This window comes from Buceros rhinoceros, unplaced genomic scaffold, assembly GCF_000710305.1.
Source record: "Buceros rhinoceros silvestris isolate BGI_N320 unplaced genomic scaffold, ASM71030v1 scaffold3831, whole genome shotgun sequence".
NCBI lineage: Eukaryota > Metazoa > Chordata > Aves > Bucerotiformes > Bucerotidae > Buceros > Buceros rhinoceros.
The window spans coordinates 37,077-59,219 of NW_010394685.1; the positions used below are offsets into that span (position 1 = coordinate 37,077).

The following is a 22,143-nucleotide window of genomic DNA, read 5'->3' on the forward strand; positions in this document are numbered from 1 at the left end:
GAGGCCTTACCATGGTTTATTCTGTTCCAATCAATTGTTCAGTTGTTGTTCTCCCAGAGTAAAAAATATTTCAGAAGACAACAAAAGTATTTACTGTGTATAGAAATCCATTAGCTATAGTTTTAAATTTCTCTTTACTCGATAAACTTAATTTTATTTCTTTGAGGTGGATAGATGAGAGCTGCCTAATTCAACAGATAAGCAGTAAGTTGTCAGTGCTGGATTAGGTCATTTTGCACGTGGCTTGTAACCCCTCTTTTTTTATCTTATCTCCTCATTTATCACTTGCTTGCTGTTTGTTTTTTCTGATTTAGGATTACGACATTGAACTATGCAAATAATACCGGGATACGTAATTTGTACCTTACAAGCTTGAAAATATCGAAGCGGGAAAAGAATAAGGAAATCAACTGTATAGATGGGAAGAAAATGTCTTTTGGGAAAATGCATGGTTAACAGCTACAATTTCTGTAACTTGTTAATTCATATTTGGTCACCCAGTGATAGTATTGGATAGTAATTCAGAGGTGGAATGCTGTGGTCTGCTGTGTCACTGAGATGCTTATCATGTTGCTGGGACATGCAGGCATCTTTTTGCTTCTTGGAGCACGAAGGTGAGCACTGCTAATGCCTGTTACCCCCTGCAAAGCGCGGTGCTTGCTGCAGGTCACCCAGCTCCTGGGTGAGCCGGGACTGCTCCCTCTCTACTCGATAGGCAGATTCCTCTCCCAGGTGGCTTTGGCTGGCTGGGTGCTCTCTACTAGCTGGCTCTCTGGACTGCCGTTTTAACTAGTTAGTTGGCTGGCCTGTCCTGGCAAACCTCCCTCTCCTGGTTGGCTGGCGAAGCTCTGGGGGCTGGCCAGCCTTTTTCTTCCCTTCCCGTTCCTTTCCTCCCCTTCTCACACATGGTGTCTGCTGTCTCCCACTGTTTATCTCTCCATGTCTCTGTGCCTCCCACTCATTTGTTAGATTTGCTTTGATCCATCCCGTCTTTGCTGCCTTCCTGTTTTTCTTCCCTCTGCTCTTTTGCTGCTTTGCTTTTTTGTATCTTTGTTTCCTTCACACTTGTTCCCTGAAGGCTTTCTGCTCTGGCGTTCCCCTACCTACAGGCAGCATGCATCTTTTCCAGAGCTTGCTGTCTCACTCTTCTCCGTTCGTCTGGTCTAACAACCACGTTGTTTGAAACAGTTCCTAACAGAACACAGATTAGTGTTATAGGTTGGAGAAAGGGTTGTTTATCACCTTTTATTTCCTGTAGGCATTTTTGTAAGTTCCTTTATAGATCTCGTCTGTGCTTATGTAGAAATGCCTGTGATAAAATCCCAACTGAAGCACTTTATTGTGCTTCTGTGTCATCTTTCCCATAACTGTGGATTATCAGGGATCTGTCTATTCTCTGTAACTCACTGTCATCTCCCTTAGGACTCTTAGAAATGTCACAACTCGCTGTTTTAATCCAGACATTGCAATTATAACGATAGTCTCACAAACACTTCATTATGTTCATGGGGAATAAGTACTTTTGGGTGATCACAATGATGGGAAAGGAAGTGCAGAGAACTCATGGCAGTTGACAATTTGCTGCTAAAGACCCCGTGAGAGAAGGCATAAAATTCTGTGGCCATTCTTCTCCTGCTTATTTCAGTCTTTGTTCCAGAGTCCTTATTCAGACACAGTTCCTGCCGATGCTAACTGAAGTTTTGTCTGAGTTAGGACTCGAGAAATAGACCTCTGTTGTTAGATGCCTTAATGTATTTAATGGCATCTGTGGTTAAAAACCCTGTAAATATCTATACTTATTGTCCCTGTTTGGTTCAAACCTTATTTTCTAAGCAATTCTTTTGCTCTTTCTCTCTGCACGGCCAATGTTTTTGTTCTCCCTAATTATGGGGTACCTAATATCATAAATGACTCTAAATACTGATTAACAAGTCAGTCCCTAATGGTAACTACACAACCGTGTCAACTGGAAAATACTTTCATCCCCCTGTATGTGTGTTTTCCTTTCATGACAGAAATATGAATCCCATGTAGGAGGGTATCGTTCCCATGTAGCAGCCCATTCCCTGCAAGTGAATATCATCTGTCCTCCTCTAAGATTTTAAAAGTTTTTTGATTGCTTTTACACATGTGTATCTAGTATAGATATATTCCTGAAAAAAAAAAATCGTTCATAGCATCTATTGAGTTGGAAAATTAATTAGACGACCTAATTGATTGTGCATGAGTTCCTCTGCGGAATGTGTTCTGCTGCTGTTGCACTCACCCAACACAGAAAATCTCAGGAGCTAATTCCTCTGGTCTTTTACTAGAAACTGACAATTAACTGAACATTAAAAAAAAGCCAAAACCTCAATGAATAAACCTTGAAGAGTCTTAACACAACAAATATTACATAAAAGATCTTATTTTATTACAGTAATGCCAAAAGGCCCGGACTCAGCTTGAGGCTCCCTTTATCTTTCACAAAACACACAAGTCTGTGTCCCAAAGGCTGTGTATCTGAAGAGAAAAAAACCCCAACAGCATCCAGAAACATTGGCAGCCCCGTGTTACATGTGGGGAGCTAATATACAGGGAGATTAAGTCACTTGTGTGAGGATGTACAGGGAGTCTGCAGCGGAATCTGAAACTGAACCCAGGTCACCTCAGTCCCAGCCAAGTGTCTCAACCACAAGACTATCCCTCCTTTTCAGTATGTCAGTGTAGAAAGGAGGCCAAAAAGCAGTTTCCATCGTTTGTACACAGCATTTTGTAAGGCTGTGAAGTATTATGTACTAGACAGGCATCTGGATCAAGAGCAGTTTCCGCAGATGCTTTTATCTGTAAACAGAAGCAAAGCCTGTAAGAGCTTAGTAAATTTTACATAAATTATTATTTTATCTATAAATAACGTAGTTTAATCTATAAATGCTATACTTAATTTCAAGGCATTTTAATGATTTTTTTTTAAAATGGAAAATGTGTTTAAAGGACTTCTGTGTTCTGTGGCTCTCTGATTTTCATATGTTTGAGGCTCTGGCACTGCTCGTATATCATCATGCATTAGCAGCGATGCGTAGCTACGCCAAGCACGTTACACCATGCGGTGTAAACCGAGAAAGGGGGGCTCAGGTTGCGTGACAGGCTAATGCACCCATGTTACTCGAAGGTTAAGTACTCCTGTGTTGGGAGTTAGTGAGGCTTGCAGCTTGCTGACCTAAATCTGATTGATTCCTATTATGTTGAGTATTTACTTTTTTGGAGAGCCTCTGTATAGCCATGTAACAAAACTTCTTTAATCTTTTGTTTCCCAAATGGAAGGGGGGGGAAAAAAAAGGTGTATGTGCAGATGTATATGGATTATATCCATCATCCTTCTTCAACTGGGATCTCCCATTTTTGTATGAAATCAGCATGACTCTGTTGAAGTATACAAAGAACTGGCCAGAGCTGTTTGTTCCCCTCAGTGCCCTAGCTAGCTATTCACAGACACCTGGCTCATTTGATGAACCCCCGGTTCCTTTCTCCCACATCCCCCAAATAAAAATTACTTATCTGGTTTTCACTGTTTTGGAGCACCACCTTTATGGGCTCCATTAATTGAAACCATTAATTCCAGATGTTCTGTGCATTTACACAAATAAAGTTCAGTGATTGTTCTGGCAAAAAATAAAAAAAAATCAGCTTTGAAGGACCGCTGGGATTTATGCAGCATGGAGGTGAGAGAAAACTTGTTTTTTCAATCCAGAATCTCTAAAATAAGTAGTGAGAAATCGTCCAAAACTGTGCTGTGATCAGTGTAATGGACCATTCAGTACAAACTATGGTTTCCAAGATTCTGATGTGCTGTTCTCCATAAGCACGTAATTAGTAAAATACAATTGGATTGTGTCACTTCTGGTTGAGCCAGCATGGCCCAGCTTTTGGAAAGACGCCTCTGAAGCTGGGTGGATCTCTCTCTTCCCCTCACCCCTCAAGTGCTGGCTGTTTTCTCCATGTGGGTGTGTGTATGCACAGTCACAGGCAACGGGATTCCCCCCACTGAACTGTCATTCTCTCATTACAGTCAGTGAGACTAAACCTTCGCTTGCAGCTGGGACCTGGACTTCACGCTGGATGTCCGTGTCTGGGCGCCTGCAAAACCAACATGTCCTGTTTAATAGGGAGGAAACAGCAATCTGTTGGGATTTCAGTCTCGGAGCTTGCATGTTCACGGTCCAGACACTCAGGCTGGTGACCGTCCCCAAGTTCTAATGATTTGCCCCATGTGTGGAGGCCAATGGAATCTTAGGACTTGACATTTCCATCAGTTAAGTAGAACAGATGCCAGTTCCAGTGCTGAGGTAGGAATGGGTTTGCAATACCTGTTACACTGCCATAATGTATATGCACCAAATGTGACAAATAGGAAAAGGCCAAAGGCATCAGCATATGTGCTGAGGATGTGGAGTTGCTCGTGTTTTGAGTTAAAGCACAAAAAGTTTCCCGTATTTGCCTAGAGTCTTCATGGTAGTTGAAATCTTTTAGAAAGACTCACAATGGTTCTCAACTAATATTGTAAGTTAAAAGATAAAATGTTCTCTACATTACATCACAGTAAAGACCTTTCACTCTTCTTGCCTGCAGCGTGCAAGTAAGAAGAAAACTTGACCCTAAGTTTGATAATTGCCTGTGGATTCTTCTTCTTCTTCCTTTTTTTTTTTTTTTTTTTTTTTTTTTTTTTTTTTTTTTTTTTTTTTTTAAGATACTTAATGATGATTGGTTCTGTACTCTCACTGCTTCGCTGCTTGGGAAGATCAGGCTTTTCATGTGGTTTTAACAAAAAATATTTAATTGACAGTTGTCATAAATAGTTTCTATAATCCTTAGATGAAAGAGGCAGAAAGTCCTCAGACCTGAGGACAGTCATTCATGTAATGAATGACATGAGTGTTAGCATTTCATGTACTTTATATTGGTGGGTGTAATATATATGTATTTACTAAAATTATACTTGCATAGTTGAAGACAGTTGCGAGTCTAGGTTAGATCACTCGCCTTCTTGGATATAGATATTTTCTACTTCTAGCGATAGGTGTTGAATACATGAGATAATTCCGGAATTATGGCATGTATTCTGTAACATTTCAACAGAGATACCATCAGCCTTACTGAGATTTAAGTAGTGTATGGTTTTACTGTCTTTATTTTTGGACCACGGTCTTAATGCAAATCCCATATATGTGGTTATGCAAAACGAGCCAAATTCTGATCGTGATTACACTGGTGTGCACACAGAGTGATGCCACAGTTTTGTTGAGGAAGGAAGCTGATCGTGTAAGACTGAGGGTTGCATGGTATTTCAATTAAGTAGTTGATGTGTTTCACCGCAGAGTTATAGGTGAGATATTAGTGTCTGGAGCAATTTATGTGTGTTATTGACTTAAATTTGTAAGAGTTTCTGAGATTTGTTTCGGGGGTTACTGTGCAGTCATGAAAATAAATAATTGTTAAAATATTTCCGTGAAAATCAGAACACTGTATGTTGTCATTGTTTTTCTGATACTTGTGTCTTTTTAGCTGACTGTTTACAACATAAAACTGTTACAACTTTGCTCGAAAAGAACAGTATTACAGTATTCCAAAGTCTTCAGGCTAGTAAAAAAAAATTCAGTATTTACATCATATCAAATCTGTCATCATTAAAAATACAAGCATATGAGGAAAACTGACAGTACAAAAACCTGGGCAAGCGCCTGGCTGAAGTAATTTGGCCAGGCAGCTGTCTGCCATGAAGAGAAGAGCCTTTACAGGAACGTGATCTGTGTACCCTTTGCCTTGGTTTGGTGGAAGTTTTCCACTGCTGTAACTCCTCAGGAGCGCTGGTCCTTTTGGGTTATGGCAGAGAGGGAGCTTGCTTAGGACAAGCCAGATGATTCCTGACAGCTGTTATAAAGGAGTAAGAAGAAATTGTTGATTGCTCTAATTACCTGGTTAAAGGGCTGCCAGGACTACAGAAATTCTGCGCTCTGTAAGGGCCACAAAAGTTATTTGTCCATGTGCCGCTATGAAAATAAGTACTTACCAACACCCTAAACATCTTTATTACACTGACTGCCTTCCCGTTAAGTGATCCACACTGAAAGCGACTGGGGTTCTCCCCATCCCTGCTGTACATTCACTCACTGTATTTCGCTTAGCTTGAGCAGTGAAATTGGCTCCCTTCCTCTCTCTTGCTTCCCCTTTTTATTTATAACCCATTTTCTCTTCTGGACTGAGTTTCATTCCAGTGCTCTGCAATTGTATTGTATTTCATGACACTGCAGAGGAACGTTTATATTTCAGGAAAAAAAAAGGTTATTTCTAATGCGTTGTACCACTCCCTGTCCTTAGTAAATGTGAGCAATATCTCTTTAAATGCTGAGTATTGCATTGTCTGAAAACATTTTCCCTTTCTTTGTCTGTTGGTCTATTTAATGTACTGTAAGTCACTGGGATCTATTTTTCTTACACAGTTTGCACTACTTTTGGATAGGCTCAGTGATTTTATAGTCAGTGTCTTCTGGAGCCAAAGAGGAAAAAAAATATCCAGAGCTTGTCTACCAGCTTTGTCTTTACCTTGCTATTTAATGGTTAATACTTTGTGGTATGTTAAGAGAGTTTCTATAACGTGGCACTTCTTAAGAACTCTTTTTTAAAAGTAGTAATAAACTTCAGCCAACTTGTTCTTTTTGAGTGAAACTTCCAGAGTTCTTCAATTGAATCCATTCTCCTTAATAATCATCTGGTCTTGACAATAAATATGTCACCAAAGCTAGTTCCTTTTTTCAAAAAGAGAGATGGAAATCGACTCACAATTTTATTTCCTTGTTGCTAGCCTGTGAAAGAAATTTGAAAAATTAAAATCTGCAAAGAAACGTTCTTTTGTAGCTTCTACAGCAAAGTAGGGTGGGATAGAGTTTGTCAGGTAACTGATTATTCAGAAATGAGAAGTTATTCTGCATTTAGCTGCATTGCTTACTGTTTTCTTCATCATGGAAAAGACTAAAATGTGGTAACAATTTTCTCTATTTGGACTGCTGCCGCACATAATTGGGAACAACAGAGCTAAAGCCTTGATTTTGGTGAAATGCTTAGTCTGCGTGTTGGATTAAAATGTGTGCAACAAATCACTCCAATTCTGTAATAATTTTTGAACATTATTTTTTTATTTTATTACTGTAATGTTATTACTTTTCAGTTACAGACTTCAAGAACTGGGTCAGTTGCAAGAACAAAATTGGCATGAAAATAGTTGTATATTTGTTCTGGAAAATGGATTGCCAAAATACTTTTGAAAAGGGTCAGCTTGAATTGTTCCGTACATTAAATGCAAATGATAATGTTAGCCTCGCATGGTTAGTAACCTGTTATTTAAAAGACCTGTTCTTTAACCAGTATCCTAGGAAGATAATATTTGCTAGATAGACATGTTAAACAGATCATCTGTGCCGAAATGGATTTGTGAAACAGCTTACAGAATGGAAAATAAATCTAAGCTGAAGTGTGCCAGCAAGTCAATATATGAGAACAATTCGCAACAAGCAAAGGTGAAGAAGACATGCAGAAATGGGGTCATCAGAATCAGGAATTAGAGGATAATATTCCTGGGGCTGTAATAGATGAGGCAGCAACAAACTTTTGTGGCTGACTATACAGAATAAAGAGTTGCGAAGTGGAAGTTATTTATTGCAAGTGTTAGATATACTTCCATGGATGTCTTTTTACTCTCGTTAAAACGAGAGGCAACTTGGAGCTGTGATCTGTCCACAGCACAGCTGTGGTATTTTGAGACGTTTTTGCTGCCAGATTCGTACCCCTGCCAGAAGCAGTGCCTGAATGGTTGTGCTCTGAGTGCCTAGTTCCAGTGACACCTTAGCGCTGGCCAGGGTTAAAGCTCAGCAATTTGAGCTCTGGGCTGTGCTGTGTGCTGGAGCAGCTGGGAAGGGGTCTTGTTGATACGTGAAGCTGTCTCTGGCACTGGAAGAGAGAGACAGAAGTGGCACGGTGATCATTTCTTCACGTAACTACAGCTAAACCTACCTAACCTCATTGGTAAGAAGTGTTAGACATAGTAGGAAATAAGTTTTGAAATATTTACGAAGTTTTGTTTTCTTTCCTTCTGAACACTCTCTGATATCTTTGCCATGTACTTTCCAGCGATGACACATTGGGATCTGACTGGGTTGAGTAATGGTGTCTGGCTGAGGGGAGAGAGGACAGGGAGTGCTTAACAGTGAGTAATTATTTAAGGAAATGGCCTGCGTGGAAAAAAGTGTGTTTTGATTTGGTGCATTTATCAACTGGCATTTCAGTGTCACCTGTGGATGGAGAGTTATTGTGTCTGAGTTTTTAAATGGTTGGAAGTCAGTGCGTTGAGCTAACATGGGAATGTTGTGTTGTGTGTCTGGTCTTGATTGAGTTCAGAGAGCGAGATGTGCAACACGTTCCCTGTTAGGAAAGATGGAGGCAAATAATAGTTATCCCACGGGTTTCTGAGCGTGGTCATTCGCTTCTCTGACCAGTCCTGTATGCCAAGCATGATTTCACGATAGCCTAGAAGCAACTGCAAGGAACATTTTGCAAGTGAAATTGGAGTTACAAGTGCATTGTCCTTCCCTGTTTCGCTGGTACAGGGACTCACACCGCTTTGCATTAATCCTTTGGCAGAGGTATGTGTGTAAAGCATTCTGCTGTTCTCTCTGTCCTTATCAGGAGATTTTAGTATGTCTGAACATACCTAGAATTTGGAAATTGAGCCTGAAATGCTAAACCTTTGTGTTCTGTAAGTCTGTGGTATGTTGATGCTTCCTGCTATAGTCAGCTTGGTCACACCATGGTCTTGTGTCAGTTCTGAGACACTGTAATTCTTAAAATTTTACTGCAAAAAATCTTATATCCTGAAATGAGGCACATGGTGTTTACCTCCATCATCTTTAACTGTCTTGCTCACTTCTCCGAAGAGAGTGAAATGATTGCAGTCCAGTGAAACGTACAGTGATGGAACCTGGAACAGAGAGAGGTGTCGTGTGGTTCCCAGTCCTGTCAAGAAACATGGCTTTCGCAAAGAATGGAAATTTTAAGAGTTGGCGTTTCTTATCATATCCGTGCTGTCAGTGTCACCATGTATTTCGTATTTTAGATCAGAATATCTGATACACATTTCTTCCATTCTTGGTTTTTAAACTGGGGAGAAGTGACAGGAGTGCTCTTGGTGCAAGCACACCTGACTTAGCTTAGGTGAGTACGGTTGTGTGTGAGCATTTTAAGGATTCATTTAAGATTCTTCATTTCTGGCTCAGTGAAAGCTAGTTTTTTTAAAACACTGTCTTTATCCCACAACGAATCCTCCAAACAGCAGAAAGAGAATCTTTGCTAGGCAGGAAAGTAAGCTGTAGTAAAAATCAGCTTTCAGGTACTTCACTTGCCTTAGAAGCAGCCATTTCTGACCTTTCTTTCATTATTTGTATGATAATGGAATATTCTTTTCTTACCCTTTTCCCCTGTACCATAGAAAGGGAAAGTTGCCGGTTTGCGTTGCTGAGGGTGGTTTCAGTTACACAGCAGTCTCGGCCGCCTTTGGGGGGTCGTGCAGAATTTACCCCTGTGAAGTGGCAGCAGCTCGGAGGAGTGCTTCCTCCCTCTAAGCTACGTTCTGGGGTAGCTGCTCAGCCAGGGTGCAGCACAAGGTCCTGGGTGAGCTGTGCATGCTGTCTGCTGAGGACTGGAAAACCAACACTCATATTATCATCTTCCATTTCTTTATGATGCCAAGAGATGGCATTTTCCTGCTCTCAGTAGTGAGGTCTCGATCATGGTAATGCAAGTGCTGCTTTACTGAGGTCCCATCCCATTCAGATTCCATTTATTTTAACAGGTGTTGAGGAGTCTGTCAAGCTCCCTAACAGATGGTCATCTGTTTACAAAATCAGGCTGTTAGTTTGAAAGGTCAAGAACTCTTTACAGGAGACGTGTATATATATATATACACACACACACATATATACATATATAAAGATATATTTTTATATTTTTAACTGTGTTTTTATCTTAAAAACTGTGTTGTGCTTGAGAACAAACAGAGGTTAACATGAATTGAGGGCTTAAGATGTGTATCTGGTGTCAAAAATCTTGCATTATCCTGGTGCTCAGAGTCTCTTTGGTGCTGTCCAGCATTACTTGGAACAATTATCATTATTTATTGCTGTGCTTGGCTTTGATCAAAGCCTGCCAGAACAGCATGTTTCAGCAGCCTCTCTGGTGCTTTTAGGAACATAAAGGATCTTTTGAGAAGATAACTAAAATGATTTGATGAATGTGGCTGAAACAGGAACAAGCTCTAGATCAAAACGCGGCTGTTTTTGCATGGTATAAACCAGCCTCGTTCTATTGTCTGCTCGCTCTTTTTGAAAGAATATGATCTTAATGTGGTTTTACAGTTTCTCCCACCTTCTCAGTTGTCTGAGTCTCCCTGTGGAATAATTCATTATCAAACCAGCTAAGAAGTAGGTGAAGAAGCAGATAAAGTTGTTAGACAACTGAGACTAATGCCTTACTGAAAGCTGCTTTCACTTGCCGAAATTTGCATTAGAAATGACTTAAAACATTTGAATTAGCAGTTGCGCATCTTTAAAAAAATCATTTTAGTAAAATAATTTCAAGTCTCAACTTTCTTCAGTGCAAATGACATTGCCTCTGGAAAAAAACCCAAACCAACCATGTAATAGCTTTTCTGGCTACATTTTTCCCCTTTCTTTTCACCTCCTTGACTGATCACTTGGAACCTGGTGTTTGAGCTTTAGTCATTGAAGTAGTTTGAGTAACTGCAAGTGATATGAGCGTATAACGAAACTTTGTTGTTACAAAATAAAGACTGGGGTTTAAGCTCGTATCCTAAGTCAGTGCCTTGTAGCACAGGCCCTGGGGCTTATTGCATCTTCTGAAATCAGCGTAATTCAAAAAACCAAACACCTTCAAGGAAAATGGTGTGGCTCAAGGAGATCTCTTTACATGCGACACCACTCTCTTTTCATTTTGCCATCGTATTAGTGAAATTCTATTTCCTTCTCAAAGGCCTTCATCTTGCAATGTGTCAAAAAATCTGAAACTCACTAGTAAGAATGCTTTCATTTTAGACCTCTTTTTATAAAAAACCCCAGAAATGTGGATTTCTCTGTGGCTGTAGGTCAGTGTGTAAATCAAAATGATCTTTTTCTTCAGCATTTTTTGACATTTAGAATTTTCCATTAAGAACGTAAAAGAAAATCTTACTTCTGAAAAGGTGAGAGATCGTATTTGAGAAAACAGAAGGAAAGCTGTACTCACCAGAATTATTAAAAATTAGTGTTAAGAACAAAATTTATCAAGGCAAAGGATTAGGTGAAAATAAACTCTGTATTTCTCCGTACTATTCTTCTTGGATAAGAACAAATAGGAGCTGGATTTGCTTGGTTTTGAGTGCATTATCTGACCTACTTCTTGTTACTGAAACCTTGCAGAAAGATTTGCGCAATTATAAAGTTAACTTCATAGGGATCACCATATTTTTAAGTAATATTACCATTGCTAAGTCATTTATAGTTTGAAAGCAAACAATTGTAAATGCTGACCCATTCATATTCCACCATAAAATACAAGATGGGTTATTCACTACTGTCTGATGTGTGCTTCCCACTGCAACAGAGAACAAAATTACTCTCTTCTAAGCCATCTATTTATAAACGGCATAGGAACAATCTACAATGAGGGGTTTCATTCTGAGGAGGTACAGTGGGAATTTCCTGTTGCCGATACAAAACTGTGATGATTCTAAAGAAATTGTCATCTATTGTTTTAATATTAGGAGTTCTAATATTGGGGGTTTTGCATACAGTAGAGTATATATTCTCATTTTGTTTAAGGGCAAAGAAGAGATCTTTGGAACTAAAATTTTTAAATTGATAGATAAAATTGATCATGATTTGTTTGTATTAATGTTTGTGTTGAAGGAATAGGATGAAGCTAGTAATATTTGGGTTTATACTTTGTGTCTCCAAAGCTGCAGCTGTACAATGAGAAGGAAGGCAGTGTAAATATTAGCTAAAGCAAAACAAGCCTCTCTAACTAGGAAAAGGAAAACAGGTACAAAACTGCTTAAAAATGGGAAAAGAACTTGATAGAAGCTGTAGTGTAGAAAATTAACATGGGAATCAAAGAGAATAATGAGAAATACCATGCCAAAAAAAGTTAAGGGGGTGAAAAGGAATTAAGTAAGCAAAAGATATGAACAGAGATTCTGACCCATTTCATGGTGTGACTGGCAGAATTGCTGGGAAGAGGAGGGAGAAGTGTTCAGTAAATGTAGCTCTACTGTTTGGAGGGGATAGGACAGAAATTTCGTATTTGCAATCCGATAGCATTTAAGGGTGACATTATAGTATTTGCATTTACACATTATTATACAGCTAACCAGGGAGGCTGAAAAGAGCTAGCTAAAGAGTTCTGATATCATACACATTAATTCTCCATAAATCTGCAAGTACAGGACAAATTTCCAGAGGCTGGAAGAAAATTATTGTTCCAATATTTTAAAAGGAAAAGAGGTGATGTGGGTGATTATAGCTCTGTTAAACAGGCAAACGATAGAATAGCAATTATAGGTTGTAATATATAGTTAATGAAGAGTAGATGGTATTTAGTGTCGTTTAGTACAAGTGTGTCTTTCAGACTAACGATACTCTTTCTGAGATCATGTTTAATTGCTGAAGATAATACAGCACTACTGTATATCTTACAGGACTATTTACTATATCATAAAGTGGCTTAATTAGTCAGCAGAATTATAGCATATGGACACAGCATCCCTGGCTTGGGCTGAAGATTAGTTAAATGATAGGTTCCAGGGTGCACCTGGTGTGGGGAGATGGGGCAGGCATCTGTTCTTCTGCCCTGTTTAACACTTTTAATCAATGGTTTAGTAGAAACATACTCTTGTTAACGAAGTTTGGAAGTGTCATGAAAATTGGAGGAATTTATAATGTCATGACTGTAATAAGGCAGTCTGGATTACTTCGTGACCTTGGCTGAGGCACCTGGTAGCTATTTCAGTACAGACAAAGATCAGGTTCATAATTTGCTGGCTGTGCTTACAAGATGCTGGACTCTGTCCTGGTGCGCCATAACAGGCAAACATTTTCGAGTTGCTTGTGAAGAACTAACTGGAGCATGCACCCCGGATGCACAGGAGACAGCAGGTGTTGGCAAAACCACTGTTTGGCTTTTGCCCTTGGAGGAAGGAATAAAATAAAGCCTACTAATATTTTATTAACATCTTAGTTTAATTCTTTCTGTTGGCTAAGTGGCCTGTCCTACCATAAACAAATCAAAGCAGATGTGTTCCACGTGCCCTCCGTTCAGCTGTAGGCAAAGCTTACCCACATATCTGGTGCAGTGTGTGCCCGAGTAACGGTGAAAACTGTCCTCCAAAAACTTCCTGCAGTCTGTATTTTCTTCGCTTGGGACTCAGTTGAGAAGAACACTTGTAGAAATAAACATATCCTGACTTTTTTGTCAGTATTATTTTAATTAATGCACTGAATATTTGAAACAAACTGATGAAAAGACCTCCCAAAGAGTGTTAGTAGAGATTAAACCACGCAGCAAAGGGGACCTACAGAATCATAAGTATATAGTACTCCTGGTAAAATATTTATAGAGACTTCAATGAGAAGATTTGAGGAAAATCCGCTGCAGAACACTGCTAAGTGAGACTGTTGGGCTGGTGGGCAATTTGTGTGCAGAAGACTTGCCTAAATACGGTGTTGCTGTCCTTTATTGCAAGTTTTGTTGTGTATTTTTATGGTGGTGTTGATTTGGTTTCCTGTCTTTGGCGCAGATTACAGGACCGGCCCTTGCTTCACGTTGGTAACCAACCAGATGTGCCAGGGACAGCTCAGTGGAATAGTCTGCACAAAAACCCTTTGCTGTGCAACGGTTGGGAGAGCGTGGGGCCACCCCTGTGAGATGTGTCCTGCCCAGCCACATCCCTGCCGCCGCGGCTTCATTCCAAACATTCGATCTGGGGCCTGTCAAGGTAAGTTAGCAGCAAAGCTTCCCCAAAAGCTGCTGAAATTGTTACTGGATTAATCTTAATTGAGTTACACTGCTGTGAATAACCTGTCCTAAGCCATTCTCAGCTATATGTGTGAAGAATGGAAAAACGTTGTCAGATGCATTACTTCATGATTCAGTGAGTGCCTGATGTTCAAGTGAGTACATTAGAAACTTAGGTCATGTGAGAGCAGCCAGCATTTTAATGAATTTCTCACTGCCAGCAGCCCTTTCCCTTGGTTCTGGAATGGTGTTTTTCTGAGTGTACCATTCAGTCATTCCACGGAGGAGTTTCTTCTGCTTCCGAGAGCACTCAAAACATGCAAAAATCAATATGTGGCAATACTGCTCCTTTTATCTGGTGTGGGATTTTTTAGCTGAGATTTGTTGATTTTGGATTCATCTTGGGTGTCCTATCTCTTAAACTGCAATGCTTTGACCTGGAGAAAAGTGCCTGTCATGCCGTTTGAAATGCCCTGTTATAGATTTTTATACAGTTTTGGAAATGCATTTGCATTTGTTTCAAATCGCGAAATCTACCCAGATGTTGCTTGCTTCTTTCAGATCATGCCTTGCCATAGAAAGTCCTTACACTGTTTTTGGCTTTTATTCTAATACTTCCAGCTGTATAAATTCTTTTATTGTCTGGATGTCTGGCAGGAAACAGGAGAAAGTTAACAGGGGCAGCTATGTATTAAACTGATGTGGATTATACATTCCCAGGGCCATATCTTCGGGGCTAGTTTATTTCTATTTGTCTAACATCTTCTAATAAGTTACAATAATTTTGAAAATAGGGGTGATAAAGATTATAAATCTGAGTACTTTCATTTAATCATCAAATGCCTATGAAGGACTTCAAGGCATTCCATTGCATTAAAAATGTAGATATCCTCTGTCCCAGGCCAAGCCCTGGTTGGTGCCTGCAGACTGCTGAACTCCGAGATGGGCATGTTTGTGTATGCTGCATGATGTGCACGTATTTGACCTCAGCCATTCCATCCCCCCTCTCACTGTAAGGGCCAGAACTAAATTGTGCAGAAATCTGTGAATCAAGGTTCTGGACACTTCTGAAATTTTATGTGCATAAATATGTGGCCCACGCCCCTGAACTCATGCCACACCTAGTTATAGACCTCTTGTTTGTGTCACAGAATAGCTGCAGTGACCTCTCCAGAGGGTTTGTGCAGTTTGGAATAATGCTGCTTCTGCTTGCTGCACATTTCTTAGCATGCAGCTACATTTATGCTAATCTGTATGTGGTGCCAACACAGTTTTGGCCCTGCGTGTTTGACTTGTGCTTTCCAGTTTTCCTTTCTCTTGTAATGTGTTCATAATTTCAACAGATCTGCTATGGAACCACTTACTAGCTTTCTTTTTCTCGCAATTGTACTAAATCCAGTCCTTTTGAAATCAGATAACATCCATTCAGACAGAAGACGTTTCAGGGATTTCACATCCATACTCAATCTAAATAAAGTAAAGCAGGTTAAATAAAATCCAGGTTCTCTGAAGAGAAAAAGGAACTTTATTCCTGTGTGGAGAAGTCAGAAAAAATAAAATGGAGGGGAGGACAAGGTTATTTTAAAAAGTAAACAGACTATCACTGCCCACAGTTTAACTTTGTCTGTCTGGCCGAAAGTTAGATTAATATCACAGCTGAGATTTTTGAAGATACAAAGGAGGAAAATGAAAGCCAAAAGGTGGGATTTTGAATCAGACATCATGACTCAGGAGCATGACTTCTATTTTCTTAATTTTTTTTTTTTAAGTCAGTACAGAGCCGTGGAGTCTGGCTGATTCCTGTTTTAAGAGCACAGCGTGTTGCTCTAGCTGAAGTCCCAGCAGCAGTGTGACTGTGTGGAGGGTGCCGGCGCTGTGCTAGGTCGCTGTGTCCCCCAGCACGGCGGTTAGCTCAGGCACAGCACTGCTCTGGCTCTGCTGCTGCACCCCCCGACCCGCTTCAGTTGGCCCAAGGATCTTTACGTAACGCTCTGCAACGTGGTACAGATATGCCCCTTGGCGTTCCTGAAACTTCCTACTCGTGGCTCCCAGGGAAATTGCCTCTTGGCCTTTTGTTCAGACTGTAATACTCTGCTTTTCAGACTACGAGACACATTACAGCTGGCTCTCTGGGTTCTATAAAGGGAGATTTGAAGGAGTCATCTCCTTCAGCTTGTGTCCCTGCGCTGAAACCGATCCTAGCGCGAGGCCCCAGAATTCAGGAAACCGGGTGTTACCAGCAGCAGCTGGTACTCTTTGGGGAGGTGGGGGAAGCGCAGGCGTTTGGGTGGGAGAGTGGTGAGTGCTCTGTTTGCTCCCGAAGGACTGGGAGCAGCAGACACAGGGCAGTTGCGGGGACTGTGAGCCAGACCTCCACTGTCTCCTGTTGCAGTGCCACTCCTCCCGCTTTAGTCTCTTCTCTGTAGCTGTTACTAAGCTGTAGCAACACTTCTGCAGCTAAGTGATGATACACGTGGTGTTGTGTTAAAATAGCCGTGGCACTAAAAACTGGGGCCTCTTGAAAATGTTTGTCTTGAGCTTCCAAACTAGCCTGTGATACCATCTTTGTTGTTTCATTTTCTTAAGTGAAAAAATTAAAAGCAAAGAGAGAGAAATAAAGGGGAAAACCCCCATCCAAATTTCTGGATGTCTAAGCAGGCCATTAACAATTCCTCCTGAGACATTACTTACAGCTATGAAACTTCTGGAGACAAACCCTGACCACACCCTAAGGTCATGCATGATGATCTTACTGGAGTGGCAAGTTAATCATTTCCATCAATAATGACTATGCAGTTCCCCATGCCTCTCCATCCACATCGCGCACTGCTCCGTGGCTCCTGCATCTCTGCTCTCTGTGGAGTTGCTACGATGTTAAAGGGGCAAGTGATTTTGGGTGCCCATCTTCAGATTCTCTAATGCAACCTGGCTTTTGGCAGGCTGTGTTCTCTGCACACCATTCCCCAGATGTTTCAGAAAAACAAAGCAATAGCGGTTAGATGTTTAATGTCTGTAACAATAATAACCGTGTGATTTCTTGCAGAAAATATTTATAGAGTACTGTACTTAATCATACTTTGCATAGAGTAATTATAAAATTAGTGTCTGTCTTCCCAAGCAAGTATCATAATATTATGATGGGTGCAGAATGGATTTAGGCATGCTTACTTTAATTTCTATATAGACAAATTATTATGACTGTTCTTGAGAAATGTATTAAAAGTGGGGATTTTTTCCTTTTTTATATGATAGATGTGGATGAATGCCAAGCCATCCCTGGGATCTGTCAAGGGGGAAATTGCATTAATACTGTTGGATCTTTTGAGTGCAAATGCCCAGCTGGACACAAGTTTAATGAAGTGACACAAAAATGCGACGGTAAGAACTTTAAGAACATTCTTCTGAAAGTAAAGGGGAGAAAGTCTTCTTTCTGAGGCCAACTATGTTTAGAAGTTTGTAACAAACTTTCCAGTCTCTTTTGCCTTGAATATGCAAATAGTGTTTTTCACAAGTACAAATAATGGTCCTTTCTTCTAAACCAGAGACTCTTAAATATTGGCCCTGCAGCTATTTCCAGCCTTTTATTCATGTAACATTTTACAGTTAAAGGTACATCTGAAACAAGTTAAAAATTGAAACTAAAATGCTTTTTAACTGACATGTTGCTTCAGAAGTGTTTGAAGCACATGTCTCTGCTGGATCTTTTAACCAAAAATGTGTGTGACTGGGAGGTTCGACATGTTCCCACCTACTCAGGTAAACTGTATTTAACATAATATTAACATAATGCTAAGTGAAGACTGCAAACTATGCTATAAACTCATCCTTACAGCTGCAGATGTTAGAGAAGGACAAACATGTTATCTTTTCTTATTGGTTATCCTTTTTAGGAAGTACCGCAGGTGCTAGATATTAGCATGAAATTTTCAGTGCATGGTTATGGAATCTTGCTGTTTTTTCATGGTGATTTGATAGTATTTTTTTCTTTCTATAATATAATAATAAGGGGTAGATATCTCCTTTGCTTTAAGAGGATTTTGAATACATGGGAACATCATACTAAAATGTTTTCAGTTGCACAGTTTTGATTCGTCTTCTTTACTGTGAAGTCCAGGTAATGATTAAACTCTTGTAACTGACTCTCCTTTCAGGCATTAGACAAATTAATTTGATCAGACAGGTTTCTTAAGTGGCTAGTGAATTTGGAGTGCCAACTTGCAATATCATAAAAGGGGTGTGTCTGTGAGAGTAAGGTGTGCATCCATCACCCTTTCTTGCATCAGGTACCTTTAAGGAAGTCCTCAAAATTTTTTTAGTAATTTTGGAAGCATCATGATTTACTCTTTCAAATGAAAAATCCCTATTTTAAGCAAACTTAATAATTTAATTGCAGGTTAGGGAAAGCAATTTCAGAAGAGTTTGTACACAGCATGGTTTTCATATTGACTGCCAATTGTTTTGGCAGAAAGCAACCTGCATTTAGGGTAGAGCAGCATGGCAAGTGTTTCCTTCTGTGGATGAAGTACCAAGACCATAGTAAACGGGAAAGACTAAACATGTGCCTTGTTAAGTATTAGTACTTGAAAAACTGAGAACTGTAGGCTTTCATAGGCTGCATTGTATGAATATTCCTAGGTTTTTTTTTGACTGCTGAATCGTGTAAGGAAAACCAACCAACCAAAAAAACCCTCCAAAGAAAGAATAAAAAACCCACCCCAAACCCACTACCTTCAGACCTTGCACTTGATAACAGGAACTTGGGATAGTTTGGTTTACTCTCAAATCCTGGCACAAATTTCCTGCCCCATCTTGTGAAATCTCTTTGGAGTGATTGTCTGGCTACAAAGATAGATGAATTTTTCTTTCTTCAATTCCATGCCTGTAAGTTTTTGAACCTCAGCAGACAGAAGCTTACTTGCAGTACATCTTCATATCGCATGTACCAAGCAATTTTAGTTAAAGCTGTGCAGGTATTAATACAGGTCAAAGAGTTAAAAGCGGCACCCTTACACCAGCGGCATGAAATGGGATAGTGATTCAACAGTGAAGACCATAGTCATGTAACCACTTACTATCTGTTTGAGTTTTAAGTTGAAGTCTCCAATGTAAAACAAGGTATTTGCCTTATATTAATTAACTGTAATTAATTCTAATACATAATAATTGACATCTGATCATGTGCTTGGTTTAACTTCCTACCCAGCAAGTAGAACTTCTGGCAGCTGTAGTGAGTCCTTGGTCACTGATCTAGTAGAACCAAGAACTGCTGAACTACCAGTACTGTTTTTACAGTGGCTCCCCGTTACAGTAAGATCATGATAGAAAACATCAGGTACAGTGAGACAATGCAACAAGGTGGGAAATGAGGTGTGTGGGCTGAAGTTCTCTTTATTAGCATAGCTGCTGGAAAACTGTGTTTTAAGTATAGCCATTCCTCTTCCAGTTGCATTCATGCTGAGGTAAATACTTTTTTTGTGGTGATTGAGTAGAGTAATTTTTCCTGGAGTGACATTTACGTTTGTGAGTACATCAAGCATACTTACCTTTAAAAAACTCGCATACATACTAATGACAATGTTGCTTATATGAATGTCAACACTAATATAAATAGTGAAATACTGTTTGGGTTAGGCTCAACCCTAAAATAGAGAGTGATGATTTTGCTTTTAAAAAGGTCGGACTTTAGATATAAACAGTGGCAACACTGACTTTAAGATAAACATTGGTGAATTTGAGTCAGAAAATGCTTGACTCTGATCCATTTACAACTGCATTTTTCTCTGTTAATTAGGAGCTTTATGCAGACCAAAATTCAATTTCCACATTTTTTGTCACTGAGACTTTTGGGACTCCTGTGGAGGGGAGCAGAAGCCAGAAGTCTTAGCAGTGCTCCCAGGGCACTCAGACTTGAGGCTTTGGCAACACCCTTGAAGTAGCGCTGAACAAAAAGTCACACCCCTCTCACACACCCAGGCGAGGAATGCTACCCACATCACGACAGCTAGCAAGATGCTGGGGAAGAATGTGTGCACAGGGGGCCCAAGGCCCTGCCCCACTTAGGATGGGTCAGTCTGCAAGGTCTGGTTATCTCTATCCCGCCCCAGTACTTCCACTCCTTTCCTGGAAGGGCAGATGCCACAAAGGTATTGGAGCATCCAGTGCTTTACCTAGGGGAAGAGGAGCTGATAATTTTTTTATTGTTGAATTTTTGTATTAGCATCTTCACAGAAGTAGAAGAGAGATCCTCTCTACTTGCTACAACCCTCATAAACAGTCCTGTGGGACTTTGGGTGTTCCCCCATCTGTTGGGGCCAAATTCCAATTTAGGCGTTGCATTTAAATTCCTCCAATCGTTTTTAATGACTACGGTATTATTCACTCCTTGCCTTGGTGTGATGGGTGGTGGTGCAGTATTTCATCTCAGAAATTTTTGTGGTTGGTGAAATCATTATTACAGCCATGTGTCTATTTGTCTGTAGATCTCTGGAGGAGAGGTTGTATAGAGTCCTGTCGTGCCATTATTCTGGCTGGGTTCGTCCTGTCAGGGGAGCAACTGGGTGGCTGTAGATGGCTGTGACGGACATTTGACATTGACCGCTCCATAGAATAACCTCCCAGCTGGACTCCAGGTTCCTAGAAGAGAGCAGTGCTGAGTGGGTACAGCTGCATTGTTAGGACAGTCACTGGAAACCAGGGGGAAAGTAACTACACATCACAGACCTGCCACTGATGGTCATTAAGGAGCAACTGAGGCTGGAATAGGTTGTCGTTCAGATGCCTGTAGATATCATAAACTCCTAGCTGTGGAACAAACCCTTCAAGCTCCCTCTGTTCGTGTATGCAGCTGAGATCAGAAGGTATCTCTTAGGGTTTTTTATGCAGATTTTGAAAATTTCTCTGCGTTGGATCTATGATGATGGTTTAGTATATGGATTGAGATTTGTTAGTGAAGAAAATCACCATATGGACTTGAAAATCACTGACAAAATCCAAGGGGAATTATGGGCAGTAGATACTTCAGTTACTGAATAGAATCTGTTGAAACTTCAGAACATTCACTTAGAGGAGAGAGCCAGGAAAGGTAATTTTTGTTGCCTGCAGTCATCCTGCTTTTAGCTATAATCCTGTCAGATGGCATTAGTTAAAGAGTGCCTAGCTGCTCAGTGATTTCATACGGGAGATTTCCAAGACAAACCAAAGAGCAGTAAGAAGGATGAGCAGTTCAGTAGGTGCTGCACTTCCCATTGAGTCAGGGCGGAACCATTGCCTCAAGCATGGTGCCAGGAGGCACTGCACTGCCGGAGATACGGAGATACCATGAGACGTAACAATTAAGCTCCTGTTTGCTGTGGTCGTTACAGGTCCCAATACAGTTTACTTAGTTCTAGTGTGCAGAATTCAAACTGAGGGGTTACGGTTTACTTACAGTGAGTAAATGCCCTCTGCAGTGTAAGATTTTCATCCTTCATTGTTAAGCAGTATAACAAACTCTCTGGAGTTCTGCAGTTTTACAGATACAGTATTTTCTTAGGTTGTGTTTCACTTGTGTTTATAAGATGCCTAACAAAAGATCCTGATTCAAAAGTGCTGGTTATGCCTCTCGTACCTAAGTTAGGAGGGGTTTCAGACCACACAGAATTTGATCATTAATACTAATTATAAAATACCTTTTCTTCTGTCAGAACTAATTTAGCTAACCTGCCTCTGATAATCTTTTTGCCTTGAAGATATTGATGAATGCAGTACCATTCCTGGAATCTGTGATGGAGGAGAGTGTTCAAACACAGTTAGCAGTTACTTCTGCAAGTGTCCTCCAGGGTTTTATACAGCTCCGGATGGCTTGAAGTGCATAGGTGAGTAGAATCCTGTAAATAAGACAACAGTAGGTCTCGCGAACATTCGTGAATATTCAAAATGGGTAACAGTGTTCCAGAAACTTATTTCAACTTGTCATCTCAAAATCTTTCTTTTATATAGAAGTACACCATGTGTCTGTATATGTATTCTGAAATGAGTTTTCTATTGGCAGGGTGGGTTCTCTTTTCCTCTTCC

At 40.2% G+C, this 22,143-nt stretch overlaps 1 protein-coding gene across 1 annotated transcript in view; it reads left to right on the forward strand.

Annotated features, from left to right (window-relative positions):
* FBN1 (fibrillin 1) overlaps nt 1-22,143 on the forward strand; it is a 132,826-nt gene that overhangs the window by 22,651 nt on the left and 88,032 nt on the right. The window contains exons 5-7 of the mRNA XM_010145292.1: nt 13,874-14,071; nt 17,344-17,469; nt 21,819-21,944. Coding sequence (XP_010143594.1) covers nt 13,874-14,071; nt 17,344-17,469; nt 21,819-21,944 — 450 coding nt within the window. The remainder of the gene's footprint in view (nt 1-13,873; nt 14,072-17,343; nt 17,470-21,818; nt 21,945-22,143) is intronic.